Source organism: Arachis ipaensis, chromosome B08, assembly GCF_000816755.2.
Source record: "Arachis ipaensis cultivar K30076 chromosome B08, Araip1.1, whole genome shotgun sequence".
Classification (NCBI taxonomy): Eukaryota; Viridiplantae; Streptophyta; class Magnoliopsida; order Fabales; family Fabaceae; genus Arachis; species Arachis ipaensis.
In genome coordinates, this window is record NC_029792.2 from 123,455,064 (window position 1) to 123,478,952 (window position 23,889).

General features: G+C 37.0%; 1 protein-coding gene, 2 long non-coding RNA genes and 1 pseudogene across 3 annotated transcripts; 2 read left to right on the forward strand and 2 right to left on the reverse strand.

Moving 5' to 3' along the window:
• Window positions 413-1,344, forward strand: LOC110266103. Its single transcript, XR_002353043.1, has 3 exons — window positions 413-530; window positions 789-883; window positions 978-1,344. It is a non-coding gene; the product is annotated as an uncharacterized LOC110266103 (long non-coding RNA).
• Window positions 1,570-2,183, reverse strand: LOC107614511. Its single transcript, XR_001614477.2, has 2 exons — window positions 2,138-2,183; window positions 1,570-1,847 (listed from the first exon to the last, which is right to left on the reverse strand). It is a non-coding gene; the product is annotated as an uncharacterized LOC107614511 (long non-coding RNA).
• LOC110266101 (protein STICHEL-like 3) lies at window positions 4,100-5,243 on the reverse strand. The gene is made up of 2 exons (XM_021109999.1): window positions 4,949-5,243; window positions 4,100-4,605 (listed from the first exon to the last, which is right to left on the reverse strand). Exons 1-2 carry the CDS (start codon window positions 5,106-5,108, stop codon window positions 4,124-4,126), a joined length of 642 nt encoding a protein of 213 aa, XP_020965658.1. The 5' UTR covers window positions 5,109-5,243; the 3' UTR covers window positions 4,100-4,123.
• On the forward strand, window positions 6,313-22,310 carry LOC110265377 (annotated as a pseudogene).

Sequence of the window (23,889 nt, forward strand, 5' to 3'; positions counted from 1 at the left end):
TACCTCACATAAGTAGAAGTTGTTTAGACTTGAAGGATGGATGAAGCATTGGCCCCTTAACCTTGTATCGAAACATAATATGTCTAGAATCAAAGTGGCATTTCATGCATTTTCTTAAAGTATAGTCTTGATCTAAAAGTAATATTAGAGTGCCCACTAAACTCTAGTTGCTGCCTTGCTTCGATGAATTCATAAATCTTAATTCCATTGATAAATTCTTGGTTTCTGATTGATTATGTCACTCATTTCCTTAATCCTTAATTAGGATTAGGATTTCACTTCGTTATAAATAGAGATAGTATTCCTCTCTTGTAAACACATCATGTTCTATTAGACTAATGCGTCCATGTTGTTTAATAATCTTTCTTCTTCTCTTTTCTTTCTCTTCTGCTTAAAACTTATAGTCTCAACAGGCAACTATATGATATTTTTTCTTGTTCCAAGTGTTAACCGAATATTTTTTGGTCTCAGTAACCGGTGCAGCCACAGTCACAATAGCAGGGGTAATCAAGGAGGCCGTCACCATATTGGTATGAACTACGCTTCGATATTGTTCTTATCTTTTGATATGAATATCCAGTGGTTCCTCTTAATCTTGTATGTTTATTACCAGATCCTTTCGGTATCATTTTGTCAAGATTACATTGCTTCAGTATATGAATTAATTTAGTACTATATTTTTTATAACTGTTGCATGTTATGTTCGAATAGGATAGAGGTTTCTTAGTGTTGCGGTTGCTGATTGTAGATTTACTTGCCCTTTCTGATTATATGCTGTTTATGTGTAGGTTGCGGTATTGTACTTTCATGATAAATTTACATGGGTGAAAGGACTCGGTCTCTGCACTATTCTGTTTGGTGTCAGTTTATTCAACTGGTACAAGTAAGTCATCAGCAAACTTGGCTTCCAAAATTCTTTTTCCTTTAATTCTATTATGCTTGTTTATATGTTTTTTCTTTCTATTTTTCTATTTTAGATATCTAAAGCTTCAGAAGGGCCATTTTGGTGAAGGCGAGGTGGCAGTGCTTCACACAACAGATTTTGCTGGCAAATATGTTATTCTTGAGGAGATGGATTAGCAGGATATCTGAAACCTTCATAGCAACATCTTCAAAGTAAGTCCCTTAGTTAGACTGTTGTTAAGTGATGCATGAAGCTATAATAACTTATTTATCTATAGATATATATAAATTGACTTTTCCCTTTTTAATCATAAGATCATTAGTGCTTGTCTTGGTCATCTCAGGGCTTGAATGTTGATGTTATCAACTACTACTGCTATATGGCACTCATTAATACTTTGTCAATGGAGAAATGTACCACTTTTATTGTGCACCTTTCTTGTACACCTTTCGTTTATGATATAAAAGAGGAATTTTTTTATCTTCTCTCACTTTTTATCAATCACTTTTAATAGGTATATAAGAGAAGTGTATACTAAGTACTAAGTAGTGCATATAAGATCTCTCAATTGCTATATTTGTGTAGCTCCTACGACTCGCCTGCTGACCGACTTCATGTCATATTTCCTACAACATCTTATCGCTAAAATGGAATAACTACATCAACTACATTCCTAATTTTTCTTCATTAGATATATAACTACATGCTTTTTATTAGACTAAATGAAAATAAGGATTGGCCTTATGAAATTGGACCCTATAACATGAGGATGAAAAAAAAAACCGGCCTAAATACAGGCAAATACAAATTACAATGGCAGTGGGATGGATCCTCTGAGAGATTCCCAAAACTATCTTGGAGATTTTGAAGAGAGACATCTCCCACATGAGACTAACTTCAGCAATGCTCTTGGTTTTCGGGTTCGAATTTTCAAGCGGGACAGCTGCCAATGCAATCAAATAAATCAATAATGTGTATAGTAATCAAAGCAAATGCAAAACAAAATCTAAAAATATGCACTTTCACCAACACAATCACAAAATATGAAGCTAAAGCATAAAAACTACAAACATATGCATCAACACTGCTGTATTTTTAGTTAATAATCTTGCCTGAAAAGTTTGAATATATTCTTGATGGTGGATAAAATATTATTATTTTTATTTACTTCAAAGGAAAAAGGTTCATGTATGAATTCTAACATTAAATTTAGATCATGCAAAATATGATTACCTTCTGACGGGTTGCTCTTGATGCTTTCCAGCAAAGTAAGCTTGATAAACCCCATTTGTAGGGTTTATCTTGTGCTTGATTTAGGGAATTTTATAACCTTTTACCCACATTTATCCAATGAAATAGCATGGTTTTATAACGTCTCCTTTAATTATGCTTAAGAGTGAACACATGCTTTTTAGGACTTAGAATAGCTAAATTTAATTCACCTTGATTCCATTAGATGCCTTGATATGTTTGTTAAGTGATTTCAGATTTAGGAGGCAAAGATTAGATCAAGGGAATGAAGGAAAAGCATGTAAAAATGGAGAACTCATGAAGAAATGAAGGAATCGCAAAAGCTGTCAAGCCGACCTCTTCGCACTTAATCGACCATAACTTGAGCTACAGAGGTCCAAATAATGCGGTTCCAGTTGTGTTAGAAAGCTAACATCTGGGGCTTCGAAATGATATAAGATTTGCTATAGTTGCATCATGTTTAGGGGGTGCGCACGCGGCATGTATGCGTACGTGCCGATTTGGACGAGATTCATTAAAAGCAATTAGTGGTCAGCGAATTCTAAAGCCTTGTGGGCCCAATCCAACTCATTTCTGATGCTATTTAACCCAAGGATTGAAGAGGGATGAATCATCAAGTCATTAGTTTAGTTTTATTTTAGTTTTATGATGCTTTAGTTAGTTTCTAGAGAAGCTCTCACTTCTCTCTAGAATTAGGATTAGGTTTTAGATCTAGATCTAGTTCTTCTTCTCTCTTCTAATTTTCCTTTCCTTTCCTTAATTATTCTCTTGTAGTTGTAGAATTCTTCTTCTCTTGCAATTCCTTTGTATTGTTAGTTGTAGTTTATGAGCTTTCTTTTGTAGATCTACATTTCTTCTTCAATGCAATTGGTAAGTTCTTTGTTGTTTCATGATTGTTTTCCTTTTCTATTGTTGATCTCTTGCTATTCTAGTTAGATCTCTCTTTACTTCTTACAATTCATGTTGTTTACTTTTATTGCCTTCTATGTGTTTGTTAAAATGCTTCTTTCATTATGAGTTTACTTTTCTATTGTTTTGCCTTTTTATTGTTAATCTCTTACTTTTGTAGTTGTAGATTCCTTTAATTCTTGCAATTTTACTATGCTTTCCTTTTGTGCCTTCCAAGTATTTGATGAAATGTTTGGTTGGATTTTAGAGTAGATTTTAGTGCTGTTGGCTTGGGAAGGTAACTTAGGAACTCTTGAGTTACTAATGTCCAAGTGATTGACGATTGGGAGCCATTAACTCTAGATCTCACTAATTGAATTGGTGGAGAACTAGGACTCATGGACTTGGATTGACATAGCTCATTTAACTTTCCTTTATTAGTTAGAGGATGACTTAATGAGGTTGATCCTTTCCAATTCTCATGTTGTGGTTAGTGATTAGGATAGAGATCCTTGACCACCAACCTTTGCCAAGACCTTTTTGTTATTTGAATTTCATTTCCATTTACATTTCATGTATCTTATCAAAAACCCCAAAATATGCTCCATAACCAATAACAAGACATTTTATTGCAATTCCTAGGGAGAACGACCCGAGGTTTAAATACTTCGGTTTATAGATTTTAGGGGTTTGTACTTGTGACAAACAAATTTTTGTATGAAAGGATTATTGTTGGTTTAGAAACTATACTTTACAACGAGATTTCATTTGTGAAATTCTAAACCACACAAAAGTCCAATCATCAAAGCTCCTTGATCTTGGTTCCAGTTTCTTGCAGAGTAAGAATTTTAGAATCAATAGGCAGTTACAAAAGAGACACTACTAGTTTACTGAAACAGAAAAACACTACTAGTACCCAGGCTAATGGAGATTCTAAGCAAGCTACCATCCTTGAATTACAAAGTGTACACATTGAAAGAAAATGGATAAAGAAGCAACATACAGATTCTCTAGTTCAAGCTTTTCAGCAATGGAAACCGCTTTGCGTTTCGACCACCCAATTTGCTGGCTTTCCGCCTGCTAGATTACATGAGCAAGAGATACCTTACTTTTTACAATACTTTTACTTTGACCTTGTTCCCTAAGCTTTCTGCAGTCCAAGTGAGACTTAACTATTGGATTTCTTTGGGAAGCTGATGCTTGCCCTATACTTGAACCTTCTACACTTCTGTAAGATGTTGCATGAGCATCAACTTGATGTGCATCATTCTTGTGCTCTGCTGGAGAAGCTGCTTCTTCTATGATTTCACGCCTTGGATGAGCTCGAGCGACACCGACACCGACACCACTTAATTCTCTAATGTGTGACGAACTATCATCAGTAGCAGGCAATGTAAGAGGAAGTTGAACAGCTGAGCCTGCATCTCTAGTTGACTCGCATCTAATTTCTATCGTTACAGATGTTCCGAGGACAGATTCAAATGCTTGTAAAATGTGACCTGTGAACTTCTCAGCCGTGGATTTCGTCATTTGAGAACTAAACATTAGCTGTACAGTTGGAGCTGCACAATATTGCATCCTCTATCATTAGATAAATGGTAACTAATTGTCAATACAAACAACAAAAACAGGATGGAGACACATAAACAACCTACCATAATAATAACAACAATATCAACACATTAAACAAAAAAGAAAGCTACTTATGAAAGCAAATAAAAAGCTGCATAACTGGATTAAAAATCACTGTTAACTTTATGACGAACCCAAAAGCAAGTTTTCAATGCATTTTGCTACAAGGCCCTTCAGTTGACTAACATTAAGTGTAATCAAATACATAAACCAGTTTACCTAATTCTTCACAAAGCAACATGCAAAAATGAACAGCGAGGAATTGATGTTTACCTGCTCCAAAACTGACAGAGATCAGCTTGCCTTCTTTATACAAAAATTCTCTCAGTCCAGTAACTTGAATCCTCTCAAGAACCTCTAACCACATCTCTTCAATACCTTTATGGTTTTTACTCAATATCTGCCTTTCATTCATTCTACTCTTGTTGGCCATATGGGAATAAGTTTGTTGAGTGGCAGAACCAGACACACTAGGAGAGGCGCCAGAAAGGGAGAGGCGCTGGACAACGACGGCTGGACGGGGCTCGACGATGGAGGGCGAAGGGGCATTCAAAGAACTTCCATAGAGGAGAAAAATGTCCAGTTGAGTGGTTTAGTCTTCCTTTTCCTTTAGGTTCTTTAAATTTCGTGGGTGGCTAGCTACCGAGATCAATGCAGTCAATTATTGTTAGGGTTTTGCCATTATAGTGTGCTTCAGAGGGGAGCAGGGCATGAATGATATTAGGAGAAGGTGAAGAACAGATTGATTTTTTATTTTTTTTGATATGTTTTCCTTTGCTTCAGAGGGGGATGAATGATTAGGGGAATTGAAGAAGACGAAGAACGATTGATTTTTGTTTTTTTTTAATATGTTTTTGTTTGTTGTTTAAATTAATTGAAACTATAAAATTAGGATTAATTGAATTCTAAAATTTGATTGATTTAAAATGGTATTTTTGTCTAATCAAATAAAGTAAGGATGTTTAAGACTTTTTATAAAATTAAATAAAAAATATATTTTTATTTTTATTTAATTAAAGGAGTATATTAGTAAAAGTGGTGATATAATATATATTTAAAAAAAATTAAATGCTGACGTGGAAAATAAATTCCACGTGGCTTGTTACTACTTGTCCATATTTTAAACGTATCGGTACGTATGAATTTATCATCGTACCGTAGCAACCTTTGCTGCTAATAAAATGCTATAATATAACACTTAATTATTGTGAATAAATACTAGAGATTCATCAAAATTTATATTTTTGGCTGTTATTTTTAGCTATTATTTCAATGTTTTTAGTTTAGTAATTTAATAATATATATTTTAGCCTATACTTTTAAACATTAATTATTAATTGATGACAAAAAATAATAAATTTTGATGATCATATAATATTCTTTTTTATTGTATAATCGGTTTATTATCTATGGACCAAGATCCTCTGCCTCACTAGTCACTACTTTGTCAATAAAACAAAAAAAAAAGAGCAATCTCAACAAATTTTAGATTAGACATGTTGGTCGTAACCAAGTTTCATTTTTTATAAATTCTTGAAAATTATTATCATGAAATAGATTGGTCTTTTTGTTATTTTGAATGGATTAATTTATTTTATAATAATTTTTTTAGAGATTTGACAAGTTCTTACATTGGCATGGGAGATATCGCCATAGAAGACATCTTCAAATGGGTAACAAGTAAACCCAAAATTGTTACAGCTTCCACAATTATTTGTAGGTTCATGGATGACATTGTCTCTAATGAGGTATATTTATGTGAAATATACAAACACAACATAAAAAAATTCAACTATCATATTAGGTATATACAATAACTAGCCACCAAATTAATTATTCGTATAAAATATATATTGAAATATTAAATAAATATTAAAAATAAGTTTAAAAAATATATGTATTTATATAAAAAGTAAAACGAGAAAGACAATAATTTAAAATGATCTTATTTAATTTAACATCTAAAATTTCATATATGCATTTATAATTATATACTTATTATATTGGTTAAATTACACAGTTGGTCCTTATACTTTTACTGAAATTGTAAATTGGTCCCTACAATTTAAAAATTTGTAATTGGGTCCCTAAACAAAATAAAAATTTATAATTTAGTCCCCGCCGTTCAAACAACGTTTGATTTAACAGAATATTCCTCAGCATATTCGCTATTTTAAACATGTGAGTTCTACGTGTTTAACAGTAAGGACTAATTTGTAATTTTAGTAAAAGTATAGGGACCAACACTATAATTTAACTATTTAAAAATGACCAAAAAATCCCTAACCCACATCACCCCCTCCCCACCCCTCTCACTATCACTTCTCCACTTTTCAAAACAGAGGAAAAAGAGGAAAGAGCGTCATGAATTGAAGGAACCCATTGCTCCTCAACACTCTCCTCTTCCTCTTCATCCTCAACTCCATTTCTCTCTTCCTCTACTTCCTCGCATACTCTTCCAATTCTTCACACTCCAATGCCAACCTTCATAATCAAGTTCCTCTCTTAAGATCGCAGTAGCAACAACAATCGTACCATCACTCTTCAAAGCCATGGCCAATTCTCCCTTCTTACCCGCTCCTGTGAAGGCTACTTTGTGAACGGCTTTGGTGGGGACTCATTGGCGGTGAACACACGGAAAATAACATTGCTACGGGGAGCGGCACCCACCGTGATAGGGGAACTCCTCCTAGCCAAAGGCTTCTACGATGTTGTTGAAGTCAGAAGGGTTTTGGATCGGGAATCCCCTGAACCCCACGACCTCTTTTCCAAATTAGAGAATCCAGGTACTCTCTATTGTGCTTGATAGACTCCGTAAGTGACACTGTCATTGCTGCAGGAGGAGCCACCACCGCTGGAAACCTAACTCCATCGTAGACCTTCTACTGTGGAACCTGGATCTCCACGAATGCCTCTGATGCCACCATCCTTGATTGATCTCACTGTTAACTCTGAAATGGTTATTATTAAAGAGAAAATGATAAACTTTATAATATATATTTTATCAAGTAACGAATTTGAATAATAATACAAGAGAGAAGGATTTTGCTTGTGATGAGGTGAAGTCCTTGATTATTGCTAATTTAAATATAATTGGATTGAGTTGAATTGAGTTTAGACATGATTCATGATTCATGATTCAACGATTCTGGGATTGTTGTTGTTAAAGCCGTGTTGTTGTTGTTAAAAAAGAAGAACAGAAATTCTGAAGAAAGGAGGAGGAAAAAAAGGGGAAAAAAGGAAGAAGAGGACAATATGGTAAATGTGCATTTTTTTATGGTAAACGTTATTGAGGATCTAATTACAAATTTTATTTTGTTTAGGGATTCAATTACAAACTTTTAAAGTGTAGGGACTAATTTGCAATTTCAGTGAAAGTATAGGGACTAACTGTGTAATTTAACCTATTATATTTAAAATTACCTATTTATTTTAACAATAATTAAACTCTGCCTATGTTACACTTGCGGTACATAGCCGGTCCCAAGCCCGGATAAAGGAGGAGGGTTGTGTTAGATCTTCGACAACTAACATAAAAATATAGTTGAATCCCCATGACATGAATCAAATACATTATTGCGTTAAAGCTAGGTCGTTATCCGGAAGCAACGCACTGTATGGCTCAAGTATAGTGTCAAATGAGCAAGGGCCACTGCATCGGTGCCCGGATATAGTGTTAAATGAGTAAGGATTCTCGCGTTTTCATGAACGGACGAGGGTAAATAAGCTAGTTCACAAAGTAAAAAGTAAAGGTCGGAGCGACAGAAGGTTGAGATTTGGGACATGGAACATAGGCACTCTAACAAGAAAGTATATGGAGGTGGTGGACACCATGACAAGGAGGAAGATTAACATTATGTGCCTACAAGAAACAAAATGGGTTGGTACGAAGGCTAGGGAGTTAGATACTTCTGGTTTCAAAATTTGGCATACAGAAAAGGTGAAGAATAGGAATGGGGTTGGAATTATTGTGGATAAGCAGTGGAAGAAGGACGTAGTAGATGTCAAGAGGGTTGGAGATTGGATCATCTCTATCAAACTTGTGGTGGAGGGAGGTGCTTTCCATGTAATTAGCGCCTATGCACCGCAAGTGGGTTCGGACGAACAACACAAGATAAGGTTTTGGGAGGATCTAGAGAGTTTGGTTCAAGACATACCTTTGGGAGATAAGATTTTCTTAGGAGGAGATTTAAATAGCCATGTTGGGAGAGAAGTGACTGGGTATGGGAGTATTTATGGAGGCCATGGTTTCGGGGTGATCAATGCCGAGGGTAAAACTATTTTGGACTTTTTCTCAATCTTTGATCTTCTCATCGCAAATACATGTTTTAAAAAGAGAGACGAACATCTTATAACCTATAAGAGTGGCATGACAAGCTCTCAAATCGACTTCTTCTTGTTGAGGAGAGTCGACCGAAAATTTTGCATTAATTGTAAAATTATCCTGGGAGAGAGTTTGACAACGCAACATAGGGTGCTCGTCATGGATTTTCGCGTTGAGCAAAAGTTGAGAAAAAGACATCATACGAAGAACCCAAGGACGAGGTGGTGGCAGATGAAAGGTGAGGAACAAAGAAGCTTCCTAAGACGGGTAGGAGAAGAGGCAAAGTGGGATGGGAATAGAAGCGCATAAGAGATGTGGAGGGAGATGGTAGAAGTTATTAGAAGAACAGCAAAAGAAAGCTTTGGTGAATCTAAAGGAATAGGACCAAGAGACAAGGAGTCATGGTGGTGGAATGCGAGTGTACAAGAAAAGATAAAGATAAAAAGGGAGTGCTTTAAAGAGTGGTCTTTATGCCGCAACGCAGATAACTGGGAAAAAATATAAGGCGGCTAAGAAAGAGACAAAAGTGGCTGTAAGTGAAGCAAGAACAAGAGCATATGAGGGTCTCTACCAGTCTTTGGGCATGAAAGAAGGAGAAAAAGGTATATATAGAATCGCAAAGAGCCGTGAAAGAAGAACGAGAGATTTGGATCAGGTTAAGTGCATAAAGGATAAGGATGGAGAGGTGTTGGCTCAAGAGGAGAAGATTAATGAAAGGTGGAAGAGCTACTTCTACGAGTTATTTAATGAGGGACAGAAGACTCTTCCGAGCCTTGGTCGGTTATGCACAAGGGAAGAAGATCAAAACTTTGACTACTATCGAAGGATTTGAGACTTCGAGGTAAAAGAGGCTCTAAAGTAGATGAAAAATGGCAGGACAGTAGGACCTGATAATATCTCGATTGAGGTTTGGAAGGGCCTTGGAGTAAAAGGCATCAATTAGTTAACCAAGCTTTTTAATGAGATTTTAAGGTCAAAGAAGATGCCTGATGAGTGGAGAAAGAGCACCTTGGTACCTATCTACAAGAATAAGCGGGATATACAAAGTTGCGAAAACTATAGAGGGATCAAGCTCATGAGTCATACCATGAAGTTATGGGAAAGGGTGATAGAACAGAGGTTGAGAAAAGAGACACAAGTAACAGAGAACCAATTTGGATTTATGCCAGGCAGATATACCACTGAAGCGATATACCTATTAAGAAGGATGATGGAGAGGTATTGTAGTAATGGTATTGTAGTAATAAAAGGGATCTACATATGGTGTTTATTGATTTGGAAAAAGTGTATGATAGGGTGCCAAGGGAGGTCTTATGGAAGTTTTTAGAAAAGAGGAGAGTAAGGATCGCATATATTCATGCAATTAAAGACATGTATGATGGGGCCACAACTAGTGTGAAGACTCAAGGTGGTGTGACAGAGGAATTTTCTATTGGTATAGGATTACACTAGGGATCATCCTTAAGTCCATACCTTTTCACATTAGTCTTGGAAGTACTCACAGAGCACATCCAAGAGCCTGTGCCATGGTGCATGCTTTTTGCCGATGATATCGTCCTTATGGGAGAGTTAAGGGAAGACCTAAATAAGAAGTTGGACTTATGGAGAAAAGCTCTAGAAGTATATGGTCTGCGCATAAGCCGTAGCAGAACGGAATATATGGAATGTAAGTTCAGTCTGAGAAGGGAAAACCCTAATATAGAGGTGAAGATTGGAGAAAACATCCTACAAAAAGTTAAAAGTTTTAAGTATCTTGGGTGCATCATACAGGATAATGGAGAGATTGAACGAGATGTAAATCATAGGATCCAAGCAAGTTGGTCAAAATGGCGGAGTGCATCTGGTTTTATATGCGACAAAAAAGTGCCTTTAAAACTTATAGGTAAATTTTATCGCACCGTTATAAGATCGGCTATGCTTTATGGTACGGAGTGTTGGGCGGCCAAAGGGGAGCACGAACATAAGCTGAGTGTGGCAGAGATGAAGATGTTGAGATGGATGAGTGGTCATACGCGATTGGATAAAATAAGGAACGAAGATATAAGGGAGAGAGTTGGAGTAACACCCATTGTGGAAAAGATGGTTGAGTCGTGTCTCAGGTTGTTTGGACATGTGGGAAGAAGACCGATAGAACACCCAGTCAGCAGGGTGGATGAGATGGAAGATGGACAAGGGGCGAAAGGCAGAGGAAGACCTAAGAAGACCATCCATGAGGTGGTCAAATGAGATCTACATGTAAACGATCTCTCTGTAGACATAATATATGACAGAATACAATGGCGTCGTTTGATTCATGTAGCCGACCTCACCTAATGGGACAAGGCTTTGTTGTTGTTGTTGTATTTTAACAATAATTAAGAAATGTAAAATAATAAAAAAAATTTGGACTATTTTAAATTGATTTTTATTGTCTTTCAAATATTTTGGTTTTACAGAAATATATAGTGCTGACTTTTATGTGCACAATGTATTTTTGAAAGTTCAATTTATATTATAATTGAATTTTACTGAATAATTTTTTTGAATTTTTTCCTTATTCCTTAATCATGTCAAAATTATTTTAAAAACTAAATCTCATTATATTAAACAGTTTGAACAAGAAAGAGAACATGTTGTTCCACTCTTAGAATGCTATAGGAGAGAATATGGTATATCCAAAGAAGAAGCCATTCAAAAATTGCAAAAGGGAGTTATAGATGCTTGGAAGGATATAAATGAGGAATGCCTCAAGCCAACCAAAGTTCCAATATTATTTCTAACGCATGTTGTCAACATGGCATGATTTATAGATGTGATGTACAAAGATAAAGATTGCTACACTCATGCTGAAGGAAAAAATGAAGAAATGCATTGAAGCTTTGCTTGTTGATCCGGTGCCAATCAATAATATGAGGAAGGATATGAAACCTTTTATATATGCCTAAACAAAATATAACAAAATTGTAAGATAATTTTCTTTTTTAATATAGAGTATTTATTTATTTTGGTTCTTAAAAATTAAAATTTCGGACTAGACACTTTAGTCTTTAACTAAAATTAATTAACTCGTTAGTCTTCAATATTTAATTCTGTAGGTCATATTAGTTTTTGGTCCACTTTGTTCCGTCAACTCCTAACAGAACTATCTTGCGTAGTTGTCGCATCAAATATTAAGTGTCACATGTACGAAAAAGACAAATTAGTCTCTGAAAAAGTTACAGTCAATTTGATCCTTCAAAATATTATTGTCAGATAAATTAGTCTCCAAAATTATTTATTATTAGATAAATCAATCTCAAAAAATATTCATTATTAGAATATCTACTTTTTGCTGATTAGAGATAAAATTTGACCCTTCAATAGCACAGTCACCTAAGTCATTTTTTACAATAGCTCCGAGAACTTTTTTCAGCTTTTCTTAGTCTCACTATTTACTACAGCATACACAATCACGTAGAAGTGATTAAGACAAAGTACAAGATTAAGAGGGAGAGTGAGGCTAATGCTGAAGAGGTTGGATAATATAATATTAATGGAGTTTCACCAAAAAGTGATGAAGGAACATAGGGAGCCGCCACTCAAATTGGGGCACAGGGAGTAGTAGTTGAGACCGAAACACAGGAAGAACTCATGACAGTTAGCTACTAGTAACATGGAGTATGTTGGGGCTAGAACTGGAGGACCTCAACCTCAAATTCCTATAACAATCAACAAAGCAGGAAATTCACAAAATGAATGGCTATGACTTATTTATTGCATCTGGAATAGTGTAAGAGACTGCTTCCAAATCAAAACTTATAATCCAAATCATACTTGTACAAGAGAGTTCTAATCTAGTCTAGTTTATTAGAATTGGGTAACAGTCCAGTGGGAGAAGAGGCTTGATATGAGCCCAAGTACCAATCATGACCCAATAGAGAAAACTATGGATGATGAATGGGTGATTGGACCGAGTGTCAAGTCTGCAACAGAAGAACAAAAGGGAAAGGAGGCAGCCAGTTTGGATGAAGGACTACGAAACGTGAAAGAATGCGTAGCAGGAAAATAATGCTTGAGACAATAGCAAAAGATAGTTATGTAACCACCTAGTGGATAGAGTCATATATAGTAGGAAATGAAGTCACAAAAAGCATGCAGAAATATCATATATCCTTGAGGAGTCTCCCTTACTCAAAAAGGGAATTATTATCTAATCTTCACCGTCCATATAATTCACACACATTTCTGTTAATTCTTTTTATTTGATGTTATTGCTTATTATTGTGATTCTCTGTGTTAATTGTTGATTCTAGAATTATTTTATTGGTTCATTGCCAAGGAGTACCAAGTGGAGCAACTAGTGCTTTCATTGAAAGGCCAACAACGGCGGAAGGAACTCGCCTAAATTGGTTGGAGGAACTCACTTTCTCTAATAAGAACAAAGTTGAGATGTTGAGTCAGAGGCTTGTTGAGGCTAATGAGCGCATTATGGAGACATAATACCAGCTTACCACCATCGAAAAAATTCTTCGCGACAATATGAAGTTAAAGACCAAGAGGTGATCAGATTCAGCCAAGGGAGGATTCAATGATTGGTTCTGGTTCAGGCTCACCAAGCCCTCGTGGGGACCGCACTGGCCACGCAAGTTGAAGGTGGCCAACTTACCTATGTTTGATGGACAGGGGGTAGAAGACTGGGTCTTTAGAGCTTATCAGTATCTTGAAACTTTTGACATTCCCATTGAGCAGAGAATCTGTGTACTTTCCTTCCATCTTGTCGGAGCCGCGTATGGATGGTACTGTTGGAGAGTCAACAATAACATCGCTTACACCTGGAGACCTTTCTTGACGCCCTAAATTCTTGTTTTGCTAAAAACGTCTTCTATGATCACCGCATCACCCTCAAGGAGCTGAAGAAAGAAGGATTTATGGAAGAATACCAATGTCAGTTTGAGGAGCTCAGCAACCAGCCAACCATTTGACTGCACTGAGTGAGGAGTGGATCATAGACCTCTTCATTACTAGACTTCAAGAGCATTTGAAGTATGAATTGTGATTGTCCCAACCCAGTTCATACATCCAAGTTGTATCCGTTGCTAAAATGAATGAACAGAAACATGCAGTGGCCCTGGGCCTATCCAAGAGCAATGCAACCCGGTACAACCCGTCAGCCGCTGCTTCAACTAGATTTACCCCCCAACAGGACCCTAAACTCAGTTAGCCCCAACCCAAGAACTGCAACACAAAATTCCACTCATGCCGCTTCTGCATCAATCATATCGTAAGCTTCTTCCCCTTCACCCAAGATGACCCCCACTCCATTCAAGAAACTTACCGCTGCTGATATCCGTGAGAGAAGAGAAAATGGGTTGTGCTACTATTGTGACAAAAAATATGCGCCAGGCCACCGTTGTAAAGCTACTTACTAACTCTTGCTGGGTGAAGGTGAACTTCGCGAGTCGTTACAAGAGAAGGCGGAGGGAAAGGTCGGTGATGCTGGTTCTGATTCCGAAGATGAAGGGAATAATGATGAGCGTTCAACTCCGAAACCCTCCGCGTTTGAGCTACTCATGGAAATAATTCTCTATTGATTTTGATTGATGGGGGCAGCACTCATAACTTTGTAAAGGGTTTGGTGGCTCGAAAGTTGAATGTTCCACTCACACCAACTTTGACCTTGCAAGTGATGGTGAGCAATGGGGATTCTATCTATTGCGGGGTGAAATGCACGAGGTTAGCTTTCTCAGTGCAGGGGTATGACTTTGCAGTGGATGCGTATGTCTTGGATTTGAAAGGAGCAGATGTGGTTCTAGGTGTATACTGGATGATGAGGCTTGGCACCATTCAGATAAATTACATGGAATTATTTATGAAGTTTAAGGTCTCTGGCAATTGGGTGATTTTCAAAGGTGAAATATTGTTAAAGGAAGCTAGCCTCAACTGTAGAGAACTAAGAAAATTACCAGAAAGCAAAGCTATTGCATCATTGTTCCACTTAGAGGTTGTAAAAGGTGCTTACGACTGATGATGATGAAGTTCAGCAGATACTCGAGAACTTCTCAGGGGTCTTTGACAAGCCAATACAGTTGCCACCACCAAGGATGGTGGATCACTATTTATTTATTGCCTGGGAATGTGCCGGTGAGTGTTAGACCGTATAGATATCCCCACTTTCAGAAAGTAGAGATGAAAAGACTTGTTGATGAGATGCCATAGGTGGGGGTCATCAGGGATAGCCAGAGTGCTATCTCAAGTCCGGTCTTGCTAGTGAAAAGAAGGACAGAGGCTGGAGATTCTGCGTTGACTACTTGGCTTTGAATGTTGTAACGCTAAAAGATAAATTTCCAATACCAACCATAGATGAAATATTGGATGAATTGCATGAGGCTATTTATATTTCTAAAATAGATATGAGGAGTGGCTAATATCAAATTAGAATGCAGGAGGAAGACATAGAGAAGACAACTTTACGAACACATATTGGTTACTATGAATTAGTCTTGATGTCATTTGGGCTCACAAATGCTCCCTCCATCTTCCAAACGATGGTGAATTGAATTTTTCAGCCTTACTTGATGGCTTTATTGCCATATTTTTTAATGATATCCTGGTATACAGCAGATCGAAGGAGGAGCACATGGCGCACTTGAGTCAAGCATTGCAATTTTTGCGTGATAATCAATTTTTTGCAAAAAGGTCAAGTGCTCATTCTTCCAACAACAAGTTGAGTACTTGGGGCATGTTATAATTAGGGCTGGAGTTCAGGTTTATCCCACAAAGATAGAATCAATTCTTGCGTTGCCGGTTCCCAAAACAATAAACAACTTCAGGGATTCTTCGGGTTAATCGGTTACTACCAAAAATTTGTGGCGAATTATGCTCAGTTGGCTTTTTCCTTGACCGAGTTGTTGAAGAAGAATGCTTTTAACTGGACATTGGAAGCACACCAAGCCCTTTTCCAATTAAAGAAACTTATGACCCACACATCGGTTCTTGCACTGCCAGATTTTCAAAGCCATTTGTGGTTGAGATGGACGTGTCCAGCACGGGTGTCGGAGCTGTTTTTTGTAAGAGAGTCATCCTGTGACTTATTTTAGTAAGAAGCTTGGGTTTCGGTTAGCACATGTCTTAGCTTATGTAAGGGAATTATATGCAGCCATGCAGGGACTCATGCAGTAGCCAAGTGGTGGCACTACCTTTTGGGATGAAAATTTTCTATTAAGATTGACTACCAAGGACTTCGGGAGCTCTTGACACAAGTGATCCTAACCTTAGAGCAGCAGCACTACCTTTCTAAGTTGCTTGGGTATAATTTTGACATTGAATTTTGACCAGGAAAATTCAACAAGGTGGCTGATGCCTTATCAAGACAAGATGAAGAGGGTGAGAAATTTCACTTCCAAGATTTCTTTGTTGTTCAGTCATCCATTATTTCAGCGATTCTCCAGGCTAATCAAGAAGTCGAAGAGTTGTTAACAATGTAAGAAAGGTTACGGAAAGGGGAGTTGATGCGTGAGCCTTTTATACCCTTTTTCTAGTTATTTTTCTATTGTTTTTAGTTAGATTTTATTTACTTTTACTCAATTTTAGTACAAAAATCACCTTTGGATGCTACTTTGAGTTTTTTTTTTTTGTGTTTTTTATAGTTTTAGGTGAAATTCGGAGCAGTTTAGAGGAGCCTGGAGCAAGAAAGGAAAATGCTAGCAGCACCCTCCCTGGGCGCTGAACGCCCACCTAGCCTTTGACGCCAGTAGGGGGCACAGGCCAGCAACGTTGTACTCCTCCCCTAGCGTCTCACGCCCATTCCTGAAGTTGAACGCCAGCAGCAGCCCGTTTCACATCTCTTTGGGCCTCCAAGTGGATTTAGCACTTAGTAGTTTTATTTTATTTCCTTTTTGTAATTTTTACTAAACAATATCTTTCTAGGTCTAGCATTTATTATTTTTAGATTAGTATTTAAAGGAAAAGATTAGCCCTAGTAAAGGGTTCGAACATTATCTTCTTCCTTTCGCACTTTTCAGAACCCGATTTTCTCTATAAGTTATGAGCAACTAAACCTCCTGGTTAAAGTTAGGAGCTCTATTTATTTCTATGGATTAGAACTATTATTCTTCTATTTTAATTAATATTTTGATTCAATTCTAAGGATTGTTTTTGTTCTTAATCTTATGAATTGGGTGGAACGAGAGTATGACCCTTTTCTACTTGAGTTCTTGTGATTCTCGAGAGAGTTATCTCGTTTGAACTACAGTTTGAAAATAAGTTCCTCCTAAATTGCTAATTACATGAACTAATTGGGATATGTGACATAAAATCCTGTTAGCTTTGGGTAATTAGGATTTTTGTGGCGTTAAACTAGTTTTCTGAACTTAACCCTCTAATCGGAATTGAGTGACCACGAGAGTGGCGTTGATTGATAAGGATTAGAGAAGATTAATTCATTAAGAGATTAGGGTTTAATCACATATGGTTTGCCATGGAATGAATCATACATTATTAAAATAGTTGTTAAGAATTTTTAATCCGGAAAGATAAACATCTCCGAAGACTTAACTATTTTCTCGTACTGTTTTACACTGTAAGAACCGCGAATTAATTAACCGATTAATTAACGTAAAATAATAATAACTTAATTGCCCGGAATAGGTTCAAAATTTTAGAATATTAATTAGAAAATATAAATATAATATTTGGATTCGGTAGATTTTTCTGAGTTGGAAAATGTAATTTTTTCATAAAAATTGCATAAAACCCCGTACCGGTAAATTAGCCAACAATACTAGCTTAAATCTATCTGGTATTGTGCGAGAATGATAAAAACAGTAGAAAACTTAGAAAACAAATTAAAGTTAAAAATCGGACACTAATTTAAAAGGTTTGGCCCTAAGTTGAGCCAAACGGACCAAAAACGCTAACGGGTTGGATCGGACCTAAGTTGGGCCCAAGCCCAACATATACATAGCCTTAAGTGAGGTCATTTCAGCCTCACCACACTTCATAATAACACAACACAGCAGCTGCAACCTAAGTGAGAAGAGAGGTGAGGGTTACAAGAAGCACTATTCACATTCATCTTCTTTCTCTTGTAACTTGAGCTACGGTGCTCCGATTCGCGTGCCGTCAGTGACTATGCGAAGCTCTTGCCGAGCCCATCACTTCTAGCTAGGTATTGTGGTAAGTTTCTTGCAAATCTCTGCCCAGTTTTCAGCCCTTAAGAATTTTGAAATTTAGGTTTTGTTTTGAGTGGATTTTTGTGATTTGGTTGTTTAGGTGCCAACCAATAGTGAGGAATTATTGGGTTTCACCCAAATTTGTGGTAGGTAAGGTAAGATTGCCTTAAACTCTCATGAAATTATGATTATTTATGAACCCTAGAATTTATGTTGTGTATATTAATTGTGCATAGCTTGGAATTTGTGATTATTGGAGCGTTGGTTCTTGAATTGGAGACTTTTGGTGATTGGAGGCTTGAGTTGGATTCAATTTGGTGATTTAGTTCATATTGAGAATTGGTCAAGGTATGGTTTCGGTTTTCTCTATGTAATATATAATATTTCTGGACACTTAGGCTAGTAAACTATAGGATAGGATTGAAATGGATTGATGATAATTGTGATGCATGATGATTTTAATGATTGTAATATTGTTGTTGATTATTAAGAAGGAAGTTGAATGATGATAATGTTGGGAAGTGATATTGGGTTTGTATGCTTGTGGATGTTAATGAATGATGAGGTTTGGTGATGTGGATGTAGGATGGTGGAATGATATTTTTGTGATGTATATTGTTGATGTTTAAATTTTACAAGTAGAATGTGGGTATGGAATGGATGATTTATGTGTTGCTAGGTTTTGGAATGATGAAAAGGTATATGAATATGAATTAAGTACATTAGGACTACTTTGAATGTGGAATAAGTGATGTTGGATTGAAAATTTGGTAAAATTGAGGTTTAGAGATTTTTGGTAAAAATAGATTTTTAGTGAACTTCGACAGATCATATCTTGAGCTACAATTTTTAAAATTGAATGTGTTTTATATCAAATTAAAGATACTTTAAAGAGATTTAAAACGGTATAGATTTTGTAGAAATCTAAATTTTGTAGAGAAAGATATGATCGTTAGAAGTTTGGGTCAGAAATCTGAATTCTGTGAAGTTGCAGAATTTGTGATTTCTGGTTTGTGTGCGCACGCACACTACTGTGCGCGTGCTCTGATAAGTGGCTATTTTTTTACTTGTGCATACGCACACCCTGTGTATTTTTTGAAAACGTGCGCACGCACACACAGTGAGATGCCTACTGTTGGGAGCGCTAACACGCTCTGTGTGCACACACAACCTCGTGCGCACACACACCCTGGGATTTGTAATCTGTTCAGGGCACTCGCACGTACTTGTGCGCGCGTTTATTATGAAAACTTTTACCTTTCGTGCGTACGCACAATTTCTGAAAATCCTTCTGGGCGTGCGTACGCACAACCCTATGCATATGCACACTACCTTATTTTTCAATAAAAACCTTGTTTTCAACTGTTTTACCTCCCCAGCAAGCTTGTAAACTTCCTTGACACTTATCTATGACTGTTTAGCTTGTTTTTAGGTGTCAAGACATAGAGAAGGCTCTAGGTGAAATTAATTAGGTATTTTCTTGTAAAAATGTTTAGAAAACGGAGGCTTAGGTTTCTGGAGTACTGAGGATGGATTAGTGGAGAGAGATGACGGAGTACTGTAATAACGATTGACATAGTGAGTTGTGGAAATTACAAATTGATTGTGGTTGGACTCGAAGTGGAATTATGGATTACTTATGTACTGAAATATATGATTTCTAAAACCACTTATGTAATATTTTTTTAAATTGAAATTGTTAAGACGCTATGTGCCTGGCAGGGACGGTTTGGTTGGATCCCGCCTGTCGAGGTTGCGGCGGCGGTATAAGGGCGGATGTTAGTCTCGCTTACGTTGAGATGTGAGGTCTATGGCAGAGTATTCCGCTCGCATCCTTTCGGAATCACAAGAGTGTGTGCGGGCACTATGTCCCTAGACCGTGGACCGGGGCACGATATCCCTAGGGGGTACCCATTTTATTCGTGACCGAAAGGCGACATCTCCATGGAGATGTGTCCGGTTGGCAGTTGAACCAACAATGTGATATCACAGCCAATAGGACAGGCATTCATCATGTGCATCTTCTATTTGTTTGCTTGCTTTGCCGACTTGAATTGCTTGCCTAATTGTATAACATGATTAATTGCTTTTTGAATTTCTTGATATACATGCTATACTTGTGTTTTACTTGCATTGTTACTACTTGTGTTTTCTACTGGGATTGAGGAGGTTCGGAAGGCAGTGGCAATGGGATCACATGGCGAATAGGCTGGTGAAGGCTGTGGGACAGCGATGAACTGATAGTTAGAAATCCCTTAAGTTAGTTTACCCCCTTTTTATAAAAGGTTTTAAAGTTATGGTTTTAATTTTAGTTATGTTTTAAGTTGAATCTTATGACTGATATGAAGCTCTAGGATTGCCTCTGGCGTCCCGGAGTCTTATATCTTACATTACTGGGCACTGTTACCATACTGAGAATCTCCGATTCTCATACCATATTTTGTTGTTGTTTTTCAGATGTAGGTCACAACCCACCTCGGTGAGTTGCTTGATGGTGACAGAGCGGAGGACCTTTATCGTGTTTTGGAGTCTTTTAATTTATTTTTATTGGTACTCTCACTTTTGTATTTTATTTGCCTTAGAGGCTTACTTTCTGAGAGACAATATGTATACGCTGTTTTAACTTTCAAAACTCTGTATGTCTGTATCTACTAGTCGGCTTAAACTCCACGGACTGCGGCTAGTTCTTTATGATTATTATACTCTTATATCTATATATGTTCTATTCTATTATACCTATGCCTTGTATCTTATGCTTTTAGCTTTGTGTGAACGTTTTGCGCTTTTGTAACTCTGTCTTTGAGCTTATTTCTTCATCGGGCTTCTAGAATTAGCATAAGCCTTAGATTTGTCGTAACCTTTGATTAACCTTTGCTTTACGGCATGAGGTGTGTGTGTGTGTGTGTGTGTGTGTGCATAAGCCTTAGATTTTTCGTAACCTTTGATTAACCTTTGCTTTACGGCATGAGGTAAGGCTTAGGATAATTAGGGTGTTACATACACTAAACCCTTATTTGCTTTCTTTATTTTCTTGTTCACTTGTTTATGCATTTACAACAATACAACTCTTTTTACTATTTGCCTGACTAAGTCCAACAGGACGACCATTGCTTGCTCAGTCCAAGAATCCTTGTGAGATCGATCCTCACTCACCTGAGGTATTACTTGGATGACCCGTGCACTTGCCGGTTAAGTTGTGCGAGTTCAAATTTCGTGCACCAGGAGTTGGCTACAGATTACAACTTTCATGATGGGTTACCCTTGTATTAAGGGAAAATCTGGGTACCCGAGTTTGCCAATTTGAGGGATCTTCTCCGCCAACACTTTTATTGTGCTGTAATTGCGGGTCACAGAGGTATCTTAAAGACTTTTTAAGGGTTGGGAGAGTTGTTTTTCTGGCCAGGTATGCGTCAAGACATTATATGCTTCATTGATCATTGTGTGGAATGCCAGAGCACCAAATATGTCACTGCTAACCCTCAAGGATTGCTCCAACCACTTCCCATACCTGCACGACCTTGGGATGATTTGAGTATGGACTTCATAACCAAATTGCCGAACTCATCCGGCTTCACTGCACTGCTCGTAGTGGTTGATTATTTTACAAAGATAGTTCGCATAGCTCCCTTGAAAACCAGTTTCATAGCGAAAGTGATAGCTCAGAAGTTCATCAACACAGTGGTCTGATTTCATGGCTTTTTCCACTACCATAGTTTCTGATTGCGACCCACTCTTTTTGAGCCGTTTTTGGAAAAATCTATTTCATAATTGTGGTACTAAGCTATTGTACAGTACAACATACCATCCACAAACGGATGGACAGACGGAGGTTGTTAATAGGACTCTGGAACAATATTTGCCACTATTCACACATTCCTATCCAAATAAGTGGTTTGCATACCTCACTTGGGTTGAATATTGTTATAATAATTCTTTCCACTCCACTATTGAAATATCTCCACATGAGGCTTTGTATGGGGTTGTTGCCCCCACCATTTTGGAATATATAGGCCGCACATCTCCTATTCAAGATGTTGATGATTTGATGTGTGCGTGGAAAGCTTTGGATATGGAGCTTGGGTATAAGCTACAGAGGATTCAGGAATGCATGAAAAGAAGGGCTGACTCTCACTGTCGTGAAAAGGTTTTTGAGGTGGGAGATTGCCAGATTGGGTTCTTCTGAAACTTCAGCTATATAGGCAGGGTTCTACACTTGCTCATGGTAATTTGAAGCTAAGCAAGAGGTATTATGGTCCTTTTAAGGTGCTATAGAAGGTTGGAGCAATCGCATATAAGATCGAATTGCCGGAAGAAAGTGCCATTCACCCAGTTTTTCATGTGTCCCTGCTGAAAGAGTTTAAGGGTGCACCTATCCCTGGTATTACCATTCATGACCTTCCGCTGACACTCCCATTCAAACCACTGCTTGCTGCGATTATTGATAGTTACATCCTACAGCTAGATGATAATACCAAAGAAGTGCAGGTCTTAGTGAAGTGGCAGGGTACTCCCCGAGAAGAGGCAACTTGGGTTAGCTGGGATGAGCTTTGAAGGCTGTATTCTAATGAAGACCTTGAGGACAAGCTCATTGTTATGGGGGAGTGATTGATACAAGACCAAGTACCAATCCTAGCCCAATGGAGAAAACTATGGATGATGAAGAGGTGATTGGGTCGAGTAATTCAAGTCCGCAGCAGAAGAACAAAACAGAAAGGAGGCATCTAGTTTGGATGAAGGACTACGAAGCATGAAGGAATGCGTAGCGATGGAATAATGCTTAAGACAACAGCAAAAGTTAGTTATGTAACCACCTAGTAGAGAGAGTCATATATAGCAGGAAATGGAGCCACAAAAGGCATGTAGAAAATATCATGTATCATTGAGGAGTCTCCCTTACTCAAAAAGAAAATTATTGTCTTATCTAGTTATCTCCACCGTCCATATAATTCACACATATTTCTGTTAATTCTTCTTATTTGATGTTATTGCTTATTACTGTGATTCTCTGTGTTAATTGTTAATTCTAGAATTATTTTATTGGTTCATTGCCAAGGAGTACCAAGTGGAGTACCAATGCTACTTATTCAGCCCCACTTGACACATGGAGAGGTATTTGATTACATAAAGATTGAATTTAATCTAATCTATAATGACGAAATGATTTACAAAACTCTTAAACTAGCAAGGGAAAGATATATTCGTAATGAGAAGGCCTATAATTTTTTTGATAATATTTTTGGGATTGATTTGTTCTATAATGAATAATTTTGGAGACTAATTTATCTGATAATTAGTATTTTAAGAACCAAATTGACTGTAATTTGTCGAAGGATCAATTTGCCTCTTTTGTACACGTGACACTTAACATTTGATGCAGTAACTTAACGTGACGCGTAGGACAACTTCGTTAAAAATTGATAGGACAAAGTGGGTCAGAGACCAATACGAATTATGAAATTAAATATTGAGAACTAACAAGCTAATTAATTTTAGTTAGAAACTAAAGAATTTGATTTGAAATTTTTTAGAGACCAAAATAGATATATACTCTTTAATATATTACCCTTTGAATTATTTAGTTTTTACACTTAGATATTGTAATAATAAAATGTGCAAACCTTTGCTACTTATGAAATGCTAAAATATTTTTTTTTATAGACAACGGGCATAAAGCCCAGAAAAAAGAAAAATTAGACAGAAATTATTCTAGAAAATGCAATAATTCCAATGAAGTCTTCATGAAAATTTAAAGAAATACAAGA

What these genes read in the sequence shown, in the direction of transcription:
- LOC110266101 (XM_021109999.1), bottom strand. Translation starts at nt 5,108, where the DNA reads ATGGCCAACAAGAGTAGAATGAATGAAAGGCAGATATTGAGTAAAAAC. An exon ending in CTCTGTCAGTTTTGGAGCAG is followed by an intron (nt 4,606 to 4,948) that starts GTAAACATCAAT and finishes AATATTGTGCAG; the next exon opens with CTCCAACTGTACAGCTAATG.